This window comes from Vanessa tameamea, chromosome 17, assembly GCF_037043105.1.
Source record: "Vanessa tameamea isolate UH-Manoa-2023 chromosome 17, ilVanTame1 primary haplotype, whole genome shotgun sequence".
Lineage (NCBI taxonomy): Eukaryota > Metazoa > Arthropoda > Insecta > Lepidoptera > Nymphalidae > Vanessa > Vanessa tameamea.
In genome coordinates, this window is record NC_087325.1 from 5,447,925 (window position 1) to 5,469,394 (window position 21,470).

Genomic DNA, 21,470 nt, shown 5'->3' on the forward strand with positions numbered 1-21,470 from the left:
AAATATGATAAAATATTAAATGGAATACTTGAGAATCAACGGTAATCGGCCCTTTTTTAGTCATTAGTTTATACAAATCAATTTAGAAAAAACATCGACTAAATATATAAAAAGGAAAGGCGGAAAGTTTTTTAATAGAATGACAGGACAAGAGCAATCGTCCTTTGCACGTGTTAATTATTTTTAATACATTACTTACCTTCTGCGTCACACCCAAAATAACAGTTAGATCATGCGATTTTCGGTATCTTCGCCATCATCATCAGTCTAAAATCTTTGCCGGGGTTGGTCAAGTGAGGAGTACGAGTGCGTAAAAAATAGTCAAATATCAAAGAGAGCAGCACTATCAGAGTCCGTAAAACACGCCAAGGTCAAAATAAAAGTGAAAATGTATATCAAAGCAGAGAAAACAACGCACGCACAAAACAAGAACGAACTCGACAAGAATAATTTTAATTTCAAACTTTTCGAACGTTCATATAGTTTTGAACTTCAACACATCACATAGTACTGCCGTCTGCCATTGTAAAATTGTGATCTCGAATAAATTTATTCATAGTATAATTGTACAATGACTTTGATTTTACTTTATAAACAATTTTTTAATATTGATTTGCTCAATTTTGATATTTAAAATTTAATAATAATAAAAATAATTAAAAGAATTAAAGATCAGGCTCTGTAGCAACATCTAGTGTAATTTAAGCATTTTTTATGGCTTAGACGACACGCCTTGTATATTAGATGGTGCTAGTTTCCATACAAAATTTTTTTACTTCACTGTCACCCCCATGGCTGACACTAAATATACTATAGAATGTCTTTTAAAATTTAAATACGTTGTGACGTTTTATATTTTATATTATTACTGAACATCAGCTGATCTTCGCTAGACTTCGAGCTAGTCGTCTTCTTTTTTTTTTCATAAATTATAATTACGATAAATAGGAAAAGTTTCTTACACCTATATGTTTTTTTTTATAAATGATATATAATATCAATTATGATAAGTATATATATACATTTGGTCTCACATTTTAGTTTCTCACAGATTGATCGCTTAGGATAAAATAGTAAGCTTTTTAATCCTATTAAAAAGTTTTACTGCAATCCAGCGGGCTCTGCTCGCGCGAAGCTATACTCTCTCGATTACTCTCTCTATTAGAGAGAGTACAGCCACGGCGACTCTGATGTCGTGTTTGTATAGATGTCTTGAGGCTGTGCTCTGGGATGGTCCTTTCTGAGGCACCCGCCGCTCGACCGATGAATCTGCTAATAGCGTCATCACCATCGTCCGTGTAATAAACACAGGTGATAGTGTGTCTAGTGATTGCCACAACTGCGTGATAACATCGCCGTGGGTCTGTTCCTGAGATTCGTGGATGATTGGATAAGGATTAATGTTGTATTGCTTAAAATCGCTTCGTAAATAAGCCTTTATTTGTCGTAAAAAGTAAAGGATGAAAAATTGTTATTGTGGGTTATATGTTTACGGACTTTTTTGAAGGCGTTTTAAGGTGTACAATACTGTAGTACATTATTTTGATCTATCTCGTAGGGTTCAGCCAGCGTTTGCATTGTAAGTGCAAAAAAAGAGTGTTTATTTACGACATCACATTAGAAACCTCTTAAATTATCAGTGTTTCTGTACCTACTATATTATGCATGTATTATACATAGAAGTCTTCCTCTTGAAACACTCCATCTATTAAAAAAAACTACATCAAAATCCGTTGCGTAATTTTAAATATATATAGACAGACAGCGGCAAGCGACTTTATCTTATACTACGTACTAATCTACGGCAATAATATAACTAAAATATGTACATAAATATTTTAAACATACGATGTTCGCTTGCACTTTCATTATATTTTATGTGGAGTTATATGGTTTTGCGAACAAATGAATTAAAAAAAATTTTGACTTGAATTTTAATAAAACATAAACAAATCACTTATTTTAAGGAAAAAATACAAATAACTAGATTATTTATAATTAACGTTTCTCTATAGAAATGATATGCCCAGAAACAGGAAACAATAAGATTTCAATTTTTAAACGATCGCATTCTTTCGAGGTTATTTTATAGCTCCTCAAAATATTTGCAAGTATACTCTTCATTGCTAGCATTCCGAAATGACGTCCTATAAACAAAAAAAATAAAGTAAATTAATAATAAATCGATTGTTTTCACTTTCCACAGACAGTTGTAAATATAATATATACTATTAATATATATTATCCAGTCGTATCTGGTTTATTATAGATATAGAGTTTATAAATCTTGTCTAACTATTATTTACCAAGTTTACAGATTATTATTATAACATAGTTATTTGGTATAGACCCTACTCATACAAAGCCTTCTAGTGTACTGTCAAATATAATAGATACTTATCATAGACATTAAGATTTAGACAAAGACAATTTTACTTTTTGATTGATTTGATTAAACATATAAAAATAAAAATACCCACAATATTGATTATTTTTTGTAATATAACATAGGTCTAGTGGCTATATTGTTTATAAGGCCTATATTAGATTTATGTATGTATAGTATTATACTATACATACATATATATATTATATATAGAACTTGATTAAATAATATATTTCTATTACCTATGCAATTTCTGGCACCATAACTGAATGGTATAAAAGCACAAGGGTGTCTGGTAGCGCTGACTTCTGGTAAAAATCTGTCGGGGTTGAATTCATCTGCGTCAGGTCCCCAAATTTGCTTAGATCGATGCATTATAAAAGGCAAAACAGCACAACCAACTCCAGCAGGAACAGTGCATTTTGCTTTAACAATGAAGATAATGAATAAATTAAATATATGTTATAACATTTATATTAACTTTTTTTTAAAGCTTTGGTGCAATTAGGGTTGCGAGGAGAACTTTCACTCGCAGTAATAAATTAAATTAGGCCATGCTTTTTACATGCATGGTTACAAGGCTACAAGACGAATCAGTCAGTATAATTTTAAGTAGTATATTTTCATCATATAATTTACAAAAACATAATTATAGATAAATAAAATCTTATCGAAAATACGGAGATTTCTTCGTTTTGACTTATAAAAATAACTAGGTAATACTAATTTTCAATAATAAAACTACTAAAATTTGAAATGTACTTTCAATCTAGCGTAAAGTTTATCTTAATGTTAGTTGTAGTGATGATATCCATGAGGTCTAGTCAAATATGCAACTTTAACATCGTTAAGAGGTGTTATACCGTTGAGCAATCGAAGTATGTTATTGATATAAATATTTTATACGCCCCTTCCCGTAAAGCCTACGCATAAATACAAAATCTAAATAAAATATATCCCAAATACAATAAATTTTTGTATGATATCATTCGAATGAAATAATAAATAATAAAGGAGACACTTACAAAGCTTAAGTTCCTTTTGCGTTTTTCTACCTATGATAGGGACAACTGTATATAATCTCATTGTTTCCTTGATAACTCTCTCAAGATATTCCATTTTGTTTAAATCCTCTTTAGTTGGATATCGATTCGAATCTTCAAATATATTTCTTAACCTGCAATTATTTACTAATCAGCTTTTTTTAATAAACAAGAATATCAGAATGCAACTGTATAAGTTATGTTTTAATTAAATGTTAAAAATAAGTTACATAAGAGTAAAAATTATAATAAACACGAGGTGATAAAGAGTTGATTTGTGTCTTATTTACTATACTGATTTAATGTAACAAATTCCTACAAAAAAATCAAACGGCATTAAATAGTCTGACCTTTTTTCTTACTATCTGGAGTTTGTTGTTCACTTACTCTATATAAACCTTCTCTTGTTCTTCCTGGTGGTTTCCCAGCAACAAGAGAGCGTACGATATAACAAGCGCGGTGGTGTCGTTACCGGCTATCGTGATAGAGTCTATGTGGTCTCGTAGCTCTTCATCCTTAAATTTCATATCCCTTTCTAGTAACAATTCTAGAAGATCTCGGCGCCCTTAAATTTTAATTTATTTTATAAATAATTTTTATACTCGAAAATTACATTTTTTTTTAAATTGGTTATAATTAAAAAAAAAAAACAAAAAAATAAAACATGTCGTTTCCAGTATTATTTGTACTTTAGTTTAATTTTATCAGCGATAAATGACCGTCTTGATGGTCAAGTGGCTACTTTCTAAATTCGCAGGATCTGAATTTAATAATTACAAAATAGGTGTCGAAATGTGGCGAAAACATTTTTTGAATCCTAAAGCTCTGTTATTCGAAGCGATTATGCTAAGTTATTTATTAAGGGCTTTTCCATAAGAAATTCTGTCGTGTCAGATTTGCCGTCCTATCGGATCTTGAGAGAGGATATGTCTTGCGCAATTGGCTAATTTCTTAATAGACAATGTTGCCGAAACCGGTCAGGTGAAATTCCATCATCTCAAATTAAAAATAATTCCACTTTTTTGTGTGTAAATTAGGAGCAAGCCATGAATGTTTTGTACATAGTTCTTCCTCATTTTACAAGCTTTTATTATTTGAGTTATCAAAATAGGCTTTCATGAAAACATACTAACGAATATATGTAAATATAACATTATCATTGTTAAATAATAGATATAACTGTAGGAAATTGTTATAGAACTGACTCTCTTTGAGCATTGCGCCATGCTCTGGGCCTCAATTCTAATTACATGCTGACAGTTGACATCGTAATGGAATTGAAACGTTAACCCGTTTTTCTATTCTAATAATATAATGATCCAGTTAAGTTTCGGTCGAAGTTGGATCGAAATATAATCGGGATCGTATAGGAACCGATAAAATAAGTGGGATTTGCCATCAATTACTAATAAGCTCAGGTTTATTTTTATGAGGAAATGTCGAATACAATCGGAAACATATAGGATCCGTTATAAGTTCCTATATCATTTTCATATTAAACGATCAATAATCACCCCCAGATATGGGTCAACTTAGAGGTAGCAAAAAATTGTTGGGATAAATGTTTTATTATTTACCTTCCTTTATTGTCTGTCCTTGACTATCAAATAACTCTTTTTTTTTCTTGACTACCTGTATAAAAAAATATGTTTTGAAAAGTCTTATCTGCATCGCCTTATATTAAGTACATTACTTTTAGTCATAAGTAGGGACATATATTGTAAAATATTTATATCAAAAAACTTAATTATACTATTTCATACAGATAAAATAAAAATCCAAATATAAAGCTAATGAAAATAAACATTAAGTATAATAAAAGAAAGACACACTTAGTAATATATAGTAATAACAGGCCTTGACAGTGGGACCATCATCCCACTAAAGCATATTAGTGATATTTTTGTACGGCAACGTCAACATCAACTTGTCAAGTTCAATAAATTTTGTGACAATGATATCATGATACTGTAAACATGAAATCAAAAATTAGGTGTCAATTATTTTATTTACCTCGTCTGTAAATTTGTGTGTTAAGTCTATACTTTGCCGTTGTAATTTTGAATAGGATGTTAAATTAAAGAGAGCATCGGGTTGCATCCAGGCTTTAAAGAAACGCATACCGATAATCGATATAACAGTATTGCGCGCTCGCAAATACGGAGTGTCTGGATTGTGTTGCACATCCATTTTTTCGCCCATCGCGGTTTCTACAAAAATAATATATTGATTATCAATACAATAACAAATTAAAACATATAGATAAATGTAAATTACACGTTAAAATATACTTATCCATATTTATAGATAAATATGCCTTATAATACAGTTATTGATTTCTCATTAAATAGTTTGCATTTAATATTAGTGTATTTTAGGGCGGCCGTTTACTAACCAAACACTATATCTAACATACACGATGTGATGTACTTGAACACATCGAAATCCGCTTTGCCTAATTGTTCCTCCATGCGTTTCACCAACACTGATCCCTGTTCACCGAACACGTCAATGTAATCTTCTATGATACGATTGTGAAATATAGGCAAAAGTACTCTTCGATGAACCTTCCATAACTTCACTGGAAACCGTAATACGTAAATTTATTATTTTGATAATTAATGTCATAGGAATTTTATAACATAGTAATTTATTACAGCAATCAATATATGTAAGAAATAATTAATGTTCTTCATAAATTGTAATTATGACGATATTCATTGTAGTTAACAGCATTAGACAATTATAGTATTATAATTTATTTGATATTATACAAGCGCTTTAGGTACTTAGTTTACAGATAAATATATATTCATAACCTGGTGCTACAAATAGACCGTTTCCGAGCCACACTTGAAGAAATCTGTATGACGAATCCTTTTGAAGACAGTTCTCCAAGATTTTTTGAACATCATCTGGATTTAATGTTACTAAAATAAATATAAATGTGGTATAAAATAAGAAATAAATAACAAATAATTAAATCTACTAATAGGAGGAAAATAAGCCTTACCAACATACAAAGCTGATCCAATCCAAACCTTGCTAATTCCGCCAGAAGTATCCACTAAGCCTGCCAGTTGCCGAATATTATTTAACACTTCTAAAATCAAAAAAAATTTTTTTTTTTTTTAATATTTACGAGAAAATAAAAGATAGACCTTACTTAGAACGCTTAGACCTGATTGATATACAGATTTTAAATAGGCGTGGATGGATCTCAGAAAATATGAGGAATAGCAAAGATACAATTTTGGCCATCCAAGCCCTGTTAAAAATACTCCTGTAGAAACCTACTATTTGCTTATACACAAATTTAAGGAGCGTCAATAAAAAAATCAAATGAAAGTTTTAAAGATGCACAAAAAAGTCTTGACTTATATATAAAAAATATGAATTGATGGCTAAATTTCGATCTCACGATTAATTTTAATTTGATTGGAATTTGTTATATTCATTATTCTGGTGTCTTTGTTGCGTCTCCAAATTTATAGTGAGAAGTAAAGTTCCAAAAAAAAATTCAAAATATTTTTACGACAAATGTAGAGTAAATAGTAATAGCAATAAGCTAATTAATTGAAGCATAAAGAGTATAAAGTGTGACTCTAAATCTTTTAAAGTAGGTACTCTAAATTTATTATTTTATTAGTAAGTAATACCGTATTAATTTTACGATAACAAAGTATTAGTTCTAATATATTTTATACAGTAGGGCCACCTATTTAATATAAAAATTATATTAACGCAAAGTTTTCGATTCCGCAAAGTTAATAAATAAAAGTATTCATTTATATCAAAAAAAATCCACGGAATATTTTTAAATTCGCGGAGCTTATGGTTATCTGTACCAAAGTTTATTAGTTTATATAAAAATTTTTTAAGTTTTTTTACACGACTCGATAAACTAGAATAAATTTAGACCACAGATACTATTCAAGTCATGTCTTACTTTCCGGTCCTCCGATAAACCAATGTGTATGTCCGAGGATAGGAAGATATCCTGTGTCGGGCAAGCTCTCGGATAATACATATAACGGCTTTCTAGTATGGCGAAAATACACGTAGTAAACACTCAAAAATAACAGAAATAAAACTATAACGAGCATTTTATACGAACTTTAAAACCGAATTTATTAAACTAATTGTGTTATTTATTATAAAAAAAATAAGTATTCGATACAAAATCTACGAGCGTACTGGTAATTTTTAGCATAGTTATGTGGTTATATTCACACCTGACTGCTAGGTTTATTCTACTGTATTAAACTATTTACACAAGCTATTAATCTGAAAATTATTTCACGACTGAAAGTGAATCGTGATCACACTAAAATTTTTACCTGTTCTTCTTAATTTTACTCTACAAATAGATTGGAACCAAATATATTTATATAGTAGTATAGTATTAATCTAGAAATTATTTACACCTTAAATGTTTCAGTTGAGTGTCATTATATATATATGTATATATGTTACTGTAAAAGCTCGAACTACGGTAAATCTTAAAATTTTCCAGTAAAACCTAAGATTTATCGATTATGAATGGTAAATGTCCATAAACCTTTGGTATTCGAACTTATACCATCATTCACTTGGCAAATCTTAGGATGTACATGTTAGGTTAGGTTAGGTTGGAATGGTAAAAGTCCGAAAAAGTCGTCCCTTTATAATAAATAATTACATTTACAATGCCAGTAAATCTTAGATTTTACTGGAAAATCTTAAGATTTACCTTAGTTCGAGCTTTTACAGTAACATATATACTTTATAATATATTATATCAGAAAATAATTGAAAAAAAGAATTGTTTACTTAACAAAACATTATAAAGTATTTATATTTAGGGTTACTTTGAATAAGGTGGCTTGCGACCACGGCTATCCTTTGAACTGTGTTGTTGTTCAGAGACAACAGTGTTGTAAAAATAAAATACAAAAGTTGTAAAGAAGCAAATAATAAATTATAAAGACAATATATATAATTAGTGTATTTAAACTTAAAAAAATTAGTTAAGTTAATATCCCTAAACTCCCAAATTCTTCTAAACCAATAATTATTATTTTTTGTTCTTAAACTCCATTAGTTCTATGTCATCAAAGAATATCATTTTGCAGGTTTATTCATTATATTTTTTGGCTGTACAAAAACTAAATGTAAACACATTGCGCACGATAAATAAAAATTTGTAAAGCGTTCAAATTGGGTTAGGCAACTGTGGTGTGGGTTGATGGAGTCGTACCTCGAAATGTATAAATGAAGTTGGATTCTGATTCCTCGTCTTAAAAGGTGTCGTTTTGTTTAAAGAAAGGTGTTTTTGTTCTAATCATCATACTCTTCCTCTTCTTTTACCCATTTTGGATCGACGATACTTTTACGGCAGCCTACTTGAAGTCAGTAGTGATGCAATAGCAAAATGTTTTGTGAGCCGAACAGGGCGGATAGAAAACTTTATTCAACTCTTACCCCACAGTGTGAGATGGCTTTGACCAAAACCGCACAACGATGTAATTAAAAAAATACAGACATAAGCTCTTAATACGTAGTATATAACGATTAATTTTGAATTACACATTTTAGTCATAATTGCGCATAATTTTTTAAGCACCTTTACATCTTTGTTACTTTGCCCGTAGTTTTAACAGAATTGCATCTGCCGTGGCCAGGTCATGACCTAAAAAGTTGATTTAAAAACCCGAATATAATATGTAAAATTTATATTATACATCGCGAAAGTTAAAGTGCATGATTCTGTAAAGTTTATCCACCACTACTATTTTAATACGTATATTTTTTAATAATAGTTTTGTTTATGTGGCCAGTATTTTAAAAAAACAGGAAGATGATCATCGTTGCAATTGTGTTTATCATATTATGTGGCTATGGCGCTTATTGGGTTGCTGGTTCGAGACGATTGGACAGAGCTACAGCAACGTTGCCCTTGCCACCTTCCTTTCCTCTAGTAGGAAATGCTATGTTTTTTATCGGAAGCACAAAGAGTAAGTTTTTTTCATTATTTACTTGCTTAAAATTAACTCATAGAATATTATAATTATTTCAGTACTTAGTTTCGTCATGGAAATAGTGAATTTAGCAATAAGTCTATATAGTTTTTAACTATTTTTTTTAAATAAAGAACAAAAAATCTAGCTATTGTATTGTATGATAAGGTAAATAAGTACATACTACATTGATCTCAATGCTTTGTAAAACTGTTTGGCAGCACAATATAGCTGAGCTATTAGCAAATCGCATAGAAAACTTAAAGTTAAGGTTTCTTTATCTTTATTCCTTCTTCGATAGATTACGACATACATGTGATGAGTTTTTACTCGCAAGTCAACGATAGTTTTTGTGAACCACATACCACTAAAAATGATACAATTATTGTAATATTTTCTATCATCTACGTGTCCTTTGATTTTATGTCTAATAAATCGTTACAATTTCATATAAAATAATGTAGTGCACAGAAATGGAAAGTGAAATGGAGGTCAGGATGTGAAGACAATTTTAATTTTAATTTCTTGATAGATTTATTTCATTCCGTTTACTCATTTTAAAATAATTAGAAACGCATATGTGCAATTATTTAATATGCACTATATAATTGTGTAATGTTGATAAATATTATATTCACCTCCCAGCAAATACAATATGTTGTAGTTACGCGTACATCGCTTAATAAACTTAAGGTCACGAACGGTTCAGTCAATATATACAAAGTTTATAAATTATAATAATATATATTTATATTATAAATATATGAAATTTATAATTTATAATATGATATTTATAAATGTTTATTCGAGATAACGTGATTAATTGATTGATTTAGTGAGCCCGGCTAAGCCACTTAACAAATTCGTTTGAGGTTCAAATTCGGGCAAGCATCCTGAGTTTACACGAGTATTTTAATAATAATAATTACAATACATACAACATTGTTAAATATTTAAATACGAAAAAAAAAACACAATAGAATTAAGAATTAACAGATTACAAAATTAGAACATGTCAAAAAATTCTACAAATATATATATAATCTAGGTAGGATAGTACGTACATATAATAAAATTGAAGTGTCTGTTGGTAATATTAAAATATTTCAACCCTGACACTGGCAGAATTGTCAACCTATTGACAGAAGCCATAAACATAATAAACAATAATATTAAAATAACCACTTTTTACTAAAAGCATATGTTTGTATACACGGTACATATACCAATACAACATTTTTTTGTTCTGTTTTTGTATTTCTGTCTTTCTGTCTGTCTGTATGTTCCGGCTAATCTCTGGAATGGCTGAACCGATTTTGACGGTTATTTCACTGGCAGATAGCTGATGTAATAAGGAGTAACCTAGGTTACAACAATAACTTTTTTGTAAAATTCAAACGCGCACGTAGTCACGGGCACAGGTGGTTAATTTAAAATTCTTGAATTATTTCTTCAATAGAAAAATGTATATGAAATAAGTAGTAAATTTTATATCTTTATCGTTTAATATTGACAAAATATAATCCAACGGCGAAACTTCAATTAAGCAAAAATATGTGCACTTACTGTTAAATAATGACACTTAATTAATTAATCATATTATTTTTATTACAACATTATATATATTTACTTGGTGGTAGGGCTTTGTGCAAGCCCGCCTGGGTAGGTACCACCCACTCATCAGATATTCTACCGCCAAACAGCAATACTCAGTATTGTTGTGTTCCGGCTTGAAGAGTGAGTGAGCCAGTGTAACTACAGGCACAAGGGACATAACATCTTAGTTCCCAAGGTTGGTGGCGTATTGGTGATGTAAGGAATGGTTAATATTTCTTACAGCGCCATTGTCTATGGGTGGTGATGACCGCTTACCATCATATGGCCCATTTGCTCGTCCACCTACCGATACCATAAAAAAAATAATATATTAAACCATACTCAAATATTATAAAAAAATATAAATGCAAATACATTTTTATAAACAGCCGCTTTTTTTTTAACTTTAAACTTAATCAAATTTATTTATTTTCAAATTTTTATTTTTAACTCACTTAATTTCACTTAATCTTTTCCTCAGAAATTTTAAAAAGCCTTAAATATATCGCTTCGCTGGCACAGAAACATAAAGGTGCAGTAAAATTGTGGTTGGGACCAAAGTTCTACATTGGTTACTAATATAAATCAATTATTTCTTTGTAAAAATATGTATATACATACATCTGTTTATACTTTAGTATTTTATACTATTCAATATTTGACTTGAGTCAAACTCAGTAAAGAAAAGCCTTTCTGATTTGTAATTATATAAAAATACTAACAAGAATGTAAAGAATGCTTAAATACTTTTGGAATATTCTGATGAAATAAATGTGATTTACAGCGATTGGAAACCCGGAAGATGCCCAAGTAATTTTAGAAAATTGTCTCGACAAAGACGAGGTTTATCGGGTTTTACGTCCTTGGCTTGGACGTGGACTCTTCATTGCTCCACGTAAGTACCTACTTATACCTGCTAACAAATGTAATTTAAACCCAAATGTGAAATATATTAACCTTGTCTTGATCTCATTATAATATGATTGATGTATTACAATTAACTGCTCAATATTTTTTTTCTAGTTTTGACTAGTATTTCTACCATGCTTAAAATATATTTAGTAAAAATATTTTATTTTAATATTTTTAGTAAATAATCTTAATTTTATAACATAGGTAAAAATTTTGACCAGTGGTTAACTGGTGTAATGTAAAACTTTTAGTTTTAGGCATAATCGTCTTAGGAACATGATCATACTTGCAACTTTTACATTACTAGATGGCCTTTTTAAGTATATTAATATAGTGTTAAAAACAAAATTTCTAACCTCTACCTAAGTATTAAAACTCAGCCAATACTCGACAAGTACTTATAAGTGTAAATGTAATAAAACTTTTATTTGCATGTTACAGCTACTAACACATAAACCATGCTTTGTAAATTATCCATTGTACTCAGATGTCTCATCTCCTTGGCTTATTAGATTTACAACTAACTTTATCGAGTAACCTTGAATACAAACATAAAATAATAATAAACGCTATGGTACAAACTATTGAGTTCTCTACTATATGTACGTTGCAAAGGTTTTTCCAACATTAAATATAGTACTTTTATATTTTTCTTCTTTTCCTCGTGCTAAATAGTTTTTTCGCACAAATTAGATTTTTTTTTTTTTTTATATTTAAATTGATTAATAATTGACTATATTTTCGATGTCTATCTTATTGTCATAATTATCGAATGTCAACGGTTCGATGAGAATTAAATTAAACGTATTCGAAAAAAATAATAACCTATATCCGTCTACGGATGACTCCGCGTCGATTCTTCATAGGCTCACACCGATACGTTCAGTAGTATTTACGTGATTGACGTATAAAGAAAAAATATATATATTAAATAACATAAGTATACAGGTTCACATTATTCATTAGACAATGTACGCTGGGGACTCCTAGGTAGAACAAAAATTGGGATATAAGGTTTTAGAATCCATTGATATTGAAATTGTTGAAACCCTATATTTCTCTCATTTGAACACTCATACTCATTTGAACATCATGGTATATCGTATCATCGCATATATTCGCAATAAAGTAAAAGAACATCGTCGAATAAAATTACTTTGTAGTAGAAAAAATAATTTAGGAAGACATAATAGGGTAAAGGGGCCCTGAGATATGTATTGCCTAGGGGCTCCGAGAAGGTTATGGTTAATCCATTTGTGTATGTATATTACAGAAAAGTAGGTAATTTTGTAGTGTTCATCAATATAAGTACATAACACACTGTATATAAATAAGATTAATAAATATAACACTTACTTAATATGTCGTGTATATAAGACTGAAGAAAACAAAGTATAGGAAAACAACAACGTATTCATATATCAAACATTCTAACTTTGTCAAGTATAGTAAAATACAAACATAACGTCATGTAAAGGTACCTATCGCAAATAGAACGTCACATTGTAAACAAACGCGCATCACATTTTGTCAATGTAGCGTAAAATAAATATTATCTAAGACATGATAATTCTGGAAAATAAATGACAAATATCACACGCATGGGCGATTATTTCAGGCATGATAATTCATATACATACCTATTATTTTCCTGTAAAAGTGGGTAGTTTTTGATTCATTTCACAGCTTCATTGGACAATATTTTGGTGTTTTTAATTTAAATCTCGAAAAACGCCTTCAACTTCACTACAGTTCTATTGAAACCATTTTCTGAATTGTTGTATTATTTACTCCATAAAAGACTTTCTTACAAACTCATACTACTCACACAAAGAAAGGCTGTAAAAATAACTTTTAAATTACGAAAGCTTTACAACAAAATCGTTGTGTTTGTCTCCTCGGCTTTTCTCAGGTTTAGGTATTATCTTTTACTTTTGTTCCGATTGTAGTTTTTACTTTGACTTTCAATAATTTAGTTCAATGCTATTCTATACTGGAAGTTGATTTTTTTGCAGTTTTCTCATTTTAAGACAATGTTTATACTTATATAAATAACTATTTAATAGACATTAATTCAGTTGGACAGCCTCAGAGTGTCCTCGATACTATTTGGACGCGACATCGAGTTTACAGATGAGCAATTAAGGGAACATATTGATTCTATCACGTTTGCCGGCAACGACACAACCGCTGTGGTCATCGCTTACACCTTGGTATTACTCGGTATACATCAGGATGCACAAAATAAAGTCTTGCAGGAGTGAGTAATAGCATCTTTTTATTATACAACTTGCTCGAGTTAATTAAAATTCAATTGATTTTACAAACAAAATTTTAAACAGACCAACAGTTTTAATATTAATGCTGTAGAGTATAATAATAATAATGTTAATAGTGTTTCCGTCTTTAGAAATAATTTCCAATGAGAATCTAAATAACATAAGGTAACAGCCCGAAAATTATAAAGATAAATTAAGCACATGCATACTCAGTGATGCTTGTCCAAGTTTGAACCCGCAGACTTTCAAGATTTATATATATTCTAGAGGAATTAAATAATTATATACAATCAAATAATTATATGACAAATCGGTACTGTACAAATCATGACCGCTTGGAATGGTGGCAAGAATTTTATTGTGTAATGGAAACAGCATTTCCCTGTTGAATGGTAAATCCATTCTGTGGGTGAAAAATGAACATGTCCACTTGTCACCAGTTATAATTTTAGGAAATATATTTGCTATCGTTTCGAATGATAAAAATAATTTTCGGTATTTGTAAATTTCAGACAAAAATATATTTTCGGAAACTCAAAGCAAGGCTTTAAAAGAAGATATTTTTAAAATGAATTATTTGGAAAGAGTGATCAAAGAAAGTATGCGTGTTTACACGGTTGTCCCAATTATTTCTCGTAATGTTCATAAAGACATTTATTTGCGTAAGTTTTTTATGTTATTATATTTCTTAATATGTTATAAATTTATTTTGAAAACAATTAAATTATCGATTTATTGTCGGTTTCTTCTGCACTTACCAAACTATTATTTACTTTTTTTTATTATACTTATTAAATGTATGCCTATAATACTAAAATGTATATTACATATATCTCGTTTTAGCACACAGTAACGTGATAGTCACAGCGGGTACCGGAGCGGTTGTGGGTGCTTTTGCAATTCATCAATTGCAATCTGTTTGGGGACCGAATGCCAATGAATTCGACCCGAATAGATTTCTACCAGAACATTCTGTTGATCGATATCCTGCCGCCTTCCTTGCTTTTAGCTTCAAGAAACTGTATAAGTAACATAGTTTTCGCTATGTTTTTCTTATTGTGACGATAAAAATATAATTCATTTTATTATCATTTATTATATTTATTTATTTATTTCTTACATACAGGTAGCAACTTCGGAATGTTAATAATGAAGAGCATCATATCAGGTTTTATAAGGTCGTACAAAATAGAAGCAAACGAAGTGGGACCTCTGAAAATAGAAGTACTCTTATTTCCCATCAATGGAAATCAAATCAAAATAGCAAAAAGATTGCCGTGAGAAATTTAAAATGGAATTAAAACTATAAAAACGTAAAAGTAAAAACTACATATATGTATTAAACACCTCTGAATTTGTACTTTTATATAAAACGACCTTTATTTTCAACAAAATGGTTAAATACTAATTATACATTAAAATATTATAGAGCTATCAATTTGTTTCTACGTAAATAATAAGTTGCTGAATTCAGTTATATAATATATTAATTAATTTATTACATGAATGGATTAATTAATGCGGAGACACACGAATTCCAATTTAACCGAAAAGTACAATGAACCAAAGAATATTAATAATTCGTAAATGTCTTTAAATTAGGTAAAGTTAAGTAAGGTTAATTGATTATAATCAATTAACCAATATAAAATTCAGTTTCGGTTTTTTTTTATGATATAGGTAGGCGGACGAGTAAATGGGCCACCTGATGGTAAGTGGTTACCACCGCTCATAGACAATGTCGCTGTAAAAATTTTAACCATTCCATTCATACCACCAATGCGCCACCAATCTTTGGAACTAAGATGTTATGTCACTCATGCCTGTAGTTACACTGGCTCACTCACCCTTCAAACCGGAACACAACTATATCAAGTACTGCTGCTTGGCGGCAGAATATCTGATGAGAGGGTGGTACCTTCCCAGACGGACTTGCACAAAGCCCTACCCCCGAGAAAATATTGATATTTTTTCTGCTCGTTTCTTCTCTCTAGGCTTACTGGAAGAGGTACTATCTTAGCTATGAGCAAGTTTAATAGTATACAGTAAAAAGTATTTGTAATGTATTGTAAATAATAAAAGTTTTATTTTCATTTAAAAAGTTTTAATTTAAAATTAAGATTCGTTAGTAGTATTCATAGAAGGTGCGGTCATAAGGGAGGGAGGAGGCTTTGAGGTGCTAAAGTCAACGGTCATAAAATCATCGTGATCGATAACGTCACGAGAGTCATCCACGCCGCAGGTAAGGAACTTATTGTATAGACTCATGTCCACGAAACCAACTCCACAAGGACGGTCTATCAGACGTGATGTCATCATGCCTTGAATGTATCCGGAACAAACGAGGACCGACCCCAAATCATCCTGAATATAAAATAAATGAGTTTTATTATATGGTCTCAATTTTAATATCGTTAAAATGACTACTTTATTAATAACACGGAATTGATAACAATTAAAATACAATACACATTGCATTACGAAACAAGTTCAAAAAAATATTGACAGCATACGCAATATTATCATAGTTCGGTTACGTCTGTTTTAACTTCCAAGTAAATTGTTTATTTTGTGTATAAGGTGAAGATTTAATCAAACAAATGGTACTTACTGGACATAGAGCTCCATGTTTTTCCGACTGTTGAGAAAATAATATTTACATTTCTTTTATAACTTTATATTATTTAATGAAACAAATAAAAACTAAAATAAATTGTACAGCTGCACCTCATCACACTTTCTAAGAAAAGAAAATCCCACAATGATTTAAATGAAGAATTTAAATTGAAAGCTAAAACTTGACTACGGAATAAATAGCGCTTTGAAACACGGAGCAAGGTATTACTCTTCCGATTTTTTTATCTACTAACTATTCAACAAATAATAAGCAGACAACTTCTATATATTTAACAAATAGATAGACATGCTTGCATGCGGCCTTGCTCAAAAGTTTACTTAGGTACAGTACATTTAAGAGTAATTTAGGATTATTAGTGTTATTATATGAAGGCATCATCAAAAATTTAGCACTAGACGGTAATGAAACATTACACAGTAATGCTAAATTATACTATGTCAACATGTTGTATTTCTTGTTGAATTTCTAATGGGCCCTCAGAAATTATGTAAGAGTCATTCTCCAAACTCGTAATTATTTTTCGTAGTTCATTCCATACCTTACATTTCGGCTGTTGCAAACAAAGATATTTATCTTCATTATTCCACATTTCCATGCAACGATCCTTAGGTAGTATGGAAACGTCAACACGGTAAGAGCGAATAAGTAATGGTATCAGATAGCCCTTCAAAATAAATAAATTATTTTATTATAATTAATAGCTACAAAAAATATTTGAGACATGATTTAGTGGATATCATAATATAAGAAGTTTGTTTCTTTGATGAAAGATTGTTCATTTGTTTTTTTTTTTCAGTTTTATTTTATCGGTTAAAGCGTTCATTCGAATTGTAAAAAATAGCTTTGATTGATTATCATCAACGAGACGGCTAATATGGCTTAAGCTGACATAATTCTAAAAGTATATCGGAAGTGAGCTGCTGAATTAGATTAGAAAAATTAGATTCATTATAGATTTTGATCATGTAATTAGAAAAGTCCGCGACGCCATTTATTACTCCCTACCAAAATAAATAATACGCTAATTTTAAGCATTTTCTTTAAATTAAAAAATACATTTTGCAATTTAGGCCGGTAGGCTGAATGTGATATTTAAAAAAATCAATAATTTGTGGTTTTTTTTGTATTTCAGTTTAGTTGTAACATTATGATCCAGGTGGATATTTTTATCCACTAAATAAATAAAACCTTATTAAATCGGAGACAAGAATCGTATAGTGTCAGCGTACAGACGAACAACATTTTAATTAAATTTGAAACTTACGTTTCTTCTACTGCCCCAGCCGTAATATCGGCATGTTGGATCTCCTATCCGCTTGTCTATATCACCAATAATACCATACCGAACCCGGTTTATGATAAATTCGGTGTTAGGTTCACGTTTGTGAAAGGAGAACTGTTGATTTAGGACCAGTAGTGCTAAGTTATCCGGAGAACACGCCTGCCATCGCATGGTGTGATTATATCCTAAATGTCTTGAATATTTTAATTACACAGCTTACAAAGTAGTGGGATATTATAATAAATATTCTTTGTTCAAATATGCACAAGAAAACACTTTTGAATCATCATGACACAGTGTTGAATTAAATGTAAAGCTACCACCGCTTCGGAAAGTAGATTCTACCGAGAAGAATCTGCAAGAAACTCAGTAGTTGTTATTGTAGTAACAGAATTGACTGTCGCTTCTCAAGTTTTCATAATCCAGGGTGTAGAGGGTGCATAGAACCGACCGATAGATTTTTGACAATCAATATGAAAGTGTTATCCTTCAATGTTGGATAAAGATTTCGAATTTGAATATTAGTATATTCGTATGCCGCGTGACCTATCCCATGAGCAACATCATAGGCTCTTTTTTAAACCTTAATAATAATTTAAATAACCTTTTTTTATTATACTTATACTATATGATACTTTATATTTAACTTCGTAAGACAATAAATTTTTTTTTACGTTTATATCATTTCATGGACACATTATAATTTAATAATTACTGCCAATGTCTAAAGTTAGTATGCATCTACTCTTTCTTTTAACAATACAATGCTAATTACACACGATTATAATATTGTCAGTAAGTAGATGTTATATTATAAAGTAGAGTCGGGTGTACTGACCATTGTCAAATACTGAATACAGACAAACAATTCATAATTAATCACCAACCATCAACATAACAATTTATTCGGAGAAAACTTCGTTATTACTAGGATAAAGATTAAAGTTTCCTCACCTTTATGAATGCACAGATGTTGCACTACGCGACCAGTGCCAGTATTCTCTAGAAATTTATGTGTACCAGCAAATATTTTAAATTTATATCTTTCTCCAAAAACGCAAATTGCTGGTGTTAGCACTACGTGCGCTTCTATAAGTGCGCCCACGCAAAACAGCATGGCGTGAGATAAATAATGTACCTGTTAGACACTTATTATTATAAAATGACAAAATATTCGCAGATACAAAACTTGAGCTGAAGTATTTATCATTAAAAAAACTACTACTTTAAATATATGTAATATAAGAGTTACTTTTCTGAAATACTTAATGTGTTTCAATAATTTAAAGCCTATATAGGTAATAGAGAGCCGAGATGGCCCAGTGGTTAGAACGCGTACATCTTAACCGATGATTGCGGGTTCAACCCAGGCAAACACCAATGAAATTTCATGTGCTTAATTTGTGTTTATAATTCATCTCGTGCTCGGCGGTGAAGAAAAACATTGTGAGGAAACCTGCATGTATCTAATTTAAAAGAAATTGTGCCACATCTGAATCCACCAACCCGTATTAAAGCAGCGTGGTGGAATATGCTCTAATCTTCTCCTCAAAGGGGGAGGAGACCTTAGCCCAGCAGTGGGAAGTTTACAGGCTGTACATGTAATATAGGTAAATATATATCTGTAGATAAATGATTAGAAACTGATGTTAGTTTAAATTTATTGTGTATGATCTATTTAATATTTTACTTGCATCAATTATTAGTTACTACTTACTATAAATTGACCTTCTGTTACTTTGGCAGGCACACCTTGAAAGCCAGCCGCATTATTGAAGTCTATGTCAACTACAAAATGATATATTAAAAATATATTTAATTTTATCAATTACATTTGATATGAGGTATTATGAATATATTATTTACGCATAGTTGCTATTCCTCCAATCTGGCCAGCGCCCATATTTAAATATAGAAAATCACCAACCAACTACGTAGTTACAATATTCAAAGTGATAAAACAGCATGAATGCACGGTTGAATGCTTTTATGAGATCACGATAACAATTTCAAAACATACATTGTTATTTTCTTCAATGGCCTGGAAATTTCGCAATTACTTATTAGGAACCTATATTCGTTCAACGCAGTAAATAATAATTAAAAATACAGCAAAATTGCATACTCAGTTTGAACTCGATTGTAGTAGCTCATACAAATACTGTAAAACTTTTTTTATATTAATATTTTTTTATTTTCATATTAATATTAGGGTCAGGACCAGATTTTGCATTAGGCAGCGTAGACAACGGATCGACTCAGGGCCCCTAGGTTATAGGTTATAAAATTCCTTATTAGTGAAATTGTTAATGTCAAATACTTCTCTATTTCGAATAGGGCAAAGGCAAATTGCACATCTTCGTAATAAAGCAAAATAGTAATCCCAAAAGCTAAAGCGTATCTATAGAAATAAAATATACAAAGTGAAATGCGTGTTATTTAAAATGATGGACTACTCCGAGGTAAATGTGTTTTAATACATATACATATTATAATATGTAGGGAGCCAACCTCCAAGATCTTAAGCTACCACATCACATAAATGCTAATGCTAACGCTAAGTTCATTTAATAAAAAAAACAGCTTGTGAAATAAAAAAGACATAATGAAATAAAAGTTTAAAAAATAAAAGAGTTTATCGAGAGATTCTAGAGAGAAAATCTTAATTTTTCACCTTCTACCACCATTCGGTTTTACTTATTTATTTACATGTGTAGGCAATTGGCAATTAGGCCAATTGATGGTAAATGGTTCACTGCCCATAGACATTGGTACTGTAAGAAATATATATATAATCAATGCACTACCAACCTTGGGAACTAAGATATTATAGTTACCCTGTGTCACTCAGCCTTCACATGGGAAAACAACAGTACCTAAGAATTCCTATCTATTTCGCGGTAGAATATGATGAATGCGTGTACCTGCTCAGGGCTTACACAAAGCCCGGTCCAAGGCTTACACTAAGTAACATTCATAAGTAATACCAAATAGTACCAGCCCAAAAAAAAAATCGAATCGATCTATCGTATGGACGTATCCATGCGTTCGTAATTCGTCGTTTTGTTTAGCGTCAGGAAATATTATATGGTTTTAAACACTTTAAATATTTTTGATTAAATTTTAAGCATGTTTAATCTCATATCTCTGCAAAGTAAAATGCAAATATTTATAGATCTTAATTCTCGCAAAGTCTCTTTACTTAAGCCATTAGCACTATACTTAACCACTACACGATTGCAATAATAGGAAACGTTTCGTCATATTCTGACAAAATACTCATAATATCTATTAATATAAACCAGTTAGATGCAATGTAATATTGTTAAAAGAAC

At 30.4% G+C, this 21,470-nt stretch overlaps 3 protein-coding genes across 3 annotated transcripts; 1 reads left to right on the top strand and 2 right to left on the bottom strand.

The window, feature by feature from the left end:
- Positions 1-1,920: 1,920 nt before the first annotated feature.
- LOC113400274 (cytochrome P450 4C1-like) lies at positions 1,921-7,636 on the bottom strand. The gene is made up of 10 exons (XM_026639794.2): positions 7,379-7,636; positions 6,443-6,532; positions 6,249-6,359; positions 5,825-6,010; positions 5,443-5,639; positions 5,007-5,061; positions 3,817-3,994; positions 3,412-3,563; positions 2,629-2,811; positions 1,921-2,147 (listed from the first exon to the last, which is right to left on the bottom strand). Exons 1-10 carry the CDS (start codon positions 7,533-7,535, stop codon positions 1,999-2,001), a joined length of 1,458 nt encoding a protein of 485 aa, XP_026495579.2. The 5' UTR covers positions 7,536-7,636; the 3' UTR covers positions 1,921-1,998.
- Positions 7,637-9,263: 1,627 nt separating this feature from the next.
- LOC113400429 (cytochrome P450 4g1-like) lies at positions 9,264-15,519 on the top strand. Its single transcript, XM_064217570.1, is given in 9 exon segments — positions 9,264-9,425; positions 11,506-11,595; positions 11,809-11,966; positions 14,003-14,196; positions 14,728-14,760; positions 14,762-14,877; positions 15,059-15,227; positions 15,229-15,242; positions 15,342-15,519. Coding segments are annotated over 9 exon segments (1,086 nt in total). The 5' UTR covers positions 9,264-9,268; the 3' UTR covers positions 15,497-15,519.
- A 789-nt stretch (positions 15,520-16,308) lies between these two features.
- LOC113400430 (uncharacterized) lies at positions 16,309-20,112 on the bottom strand. Its single transcript, XM_026639986.2, has 7 exons — positions 20,002-20,112; positions 19,853-19,923; positions 19,090-19,273; positions 18,118-18,320; positions 17,392-17,517; positions 16,827-16,853; positions 16,309-16,579 (listed from the first exon to the last, which is right to left on the bottom strand). The coding sequence occupies exons 1-7, from the start codon at positions 20,036-20,038 to the stop codon at positions 16,331-16,333; spliced, it is 897 nt and encodes a 298-aa protein (XP_026495771.2). The 5' UTR covers positions 20,039-20,112; the 3' UTR covers positions 16,309-16,330.
- Positions 20,113-21,470: the final 1,358 nt, after the last annotated feature.

Coding starts and splice junctions, on each gene's coding strand:
- LOC113400274 (XM_026639794.2), bottom strand. CDS start 7,535: ATGCTCGTTATAGTTTTATTTCTGTTATTTTTGAGTGTTTACTACGTG. Junction 6,533..7,378: donor GTTTATCGGAGGACCGGAAA/GTAAGACATGAC, acceptor TTTTGATTTTAG/AAGTGTTAAATAATATTCGG. Junction 6,360..6,442: donor TGGATCAGCTTTGTATGTTG/GTAAGGCTTATT, acceptor TATTTATTTTAG/TAACATTAAATCCAGATGAT.
- LOC113400430 (XM_026639986.2), bottom strand. CDS start 20,038: ATGGGCGCTGGCCAGATTGGAGGAATAGCAACTATGC. Junction 19,924..20,001: donor TGGAGGAATAGCAACTATGC/GTAAATAATATA, acceptor ATCATTTTGTAG/TTGACATAGACTTCAATAAT. Junction 16,854..17,391: donor TGCAACAGCCGAAATGTAAG/GTATGGAATGAA, acceptor TTTTCTCAACAG/TCGGAAAAACATGGAGCTCT.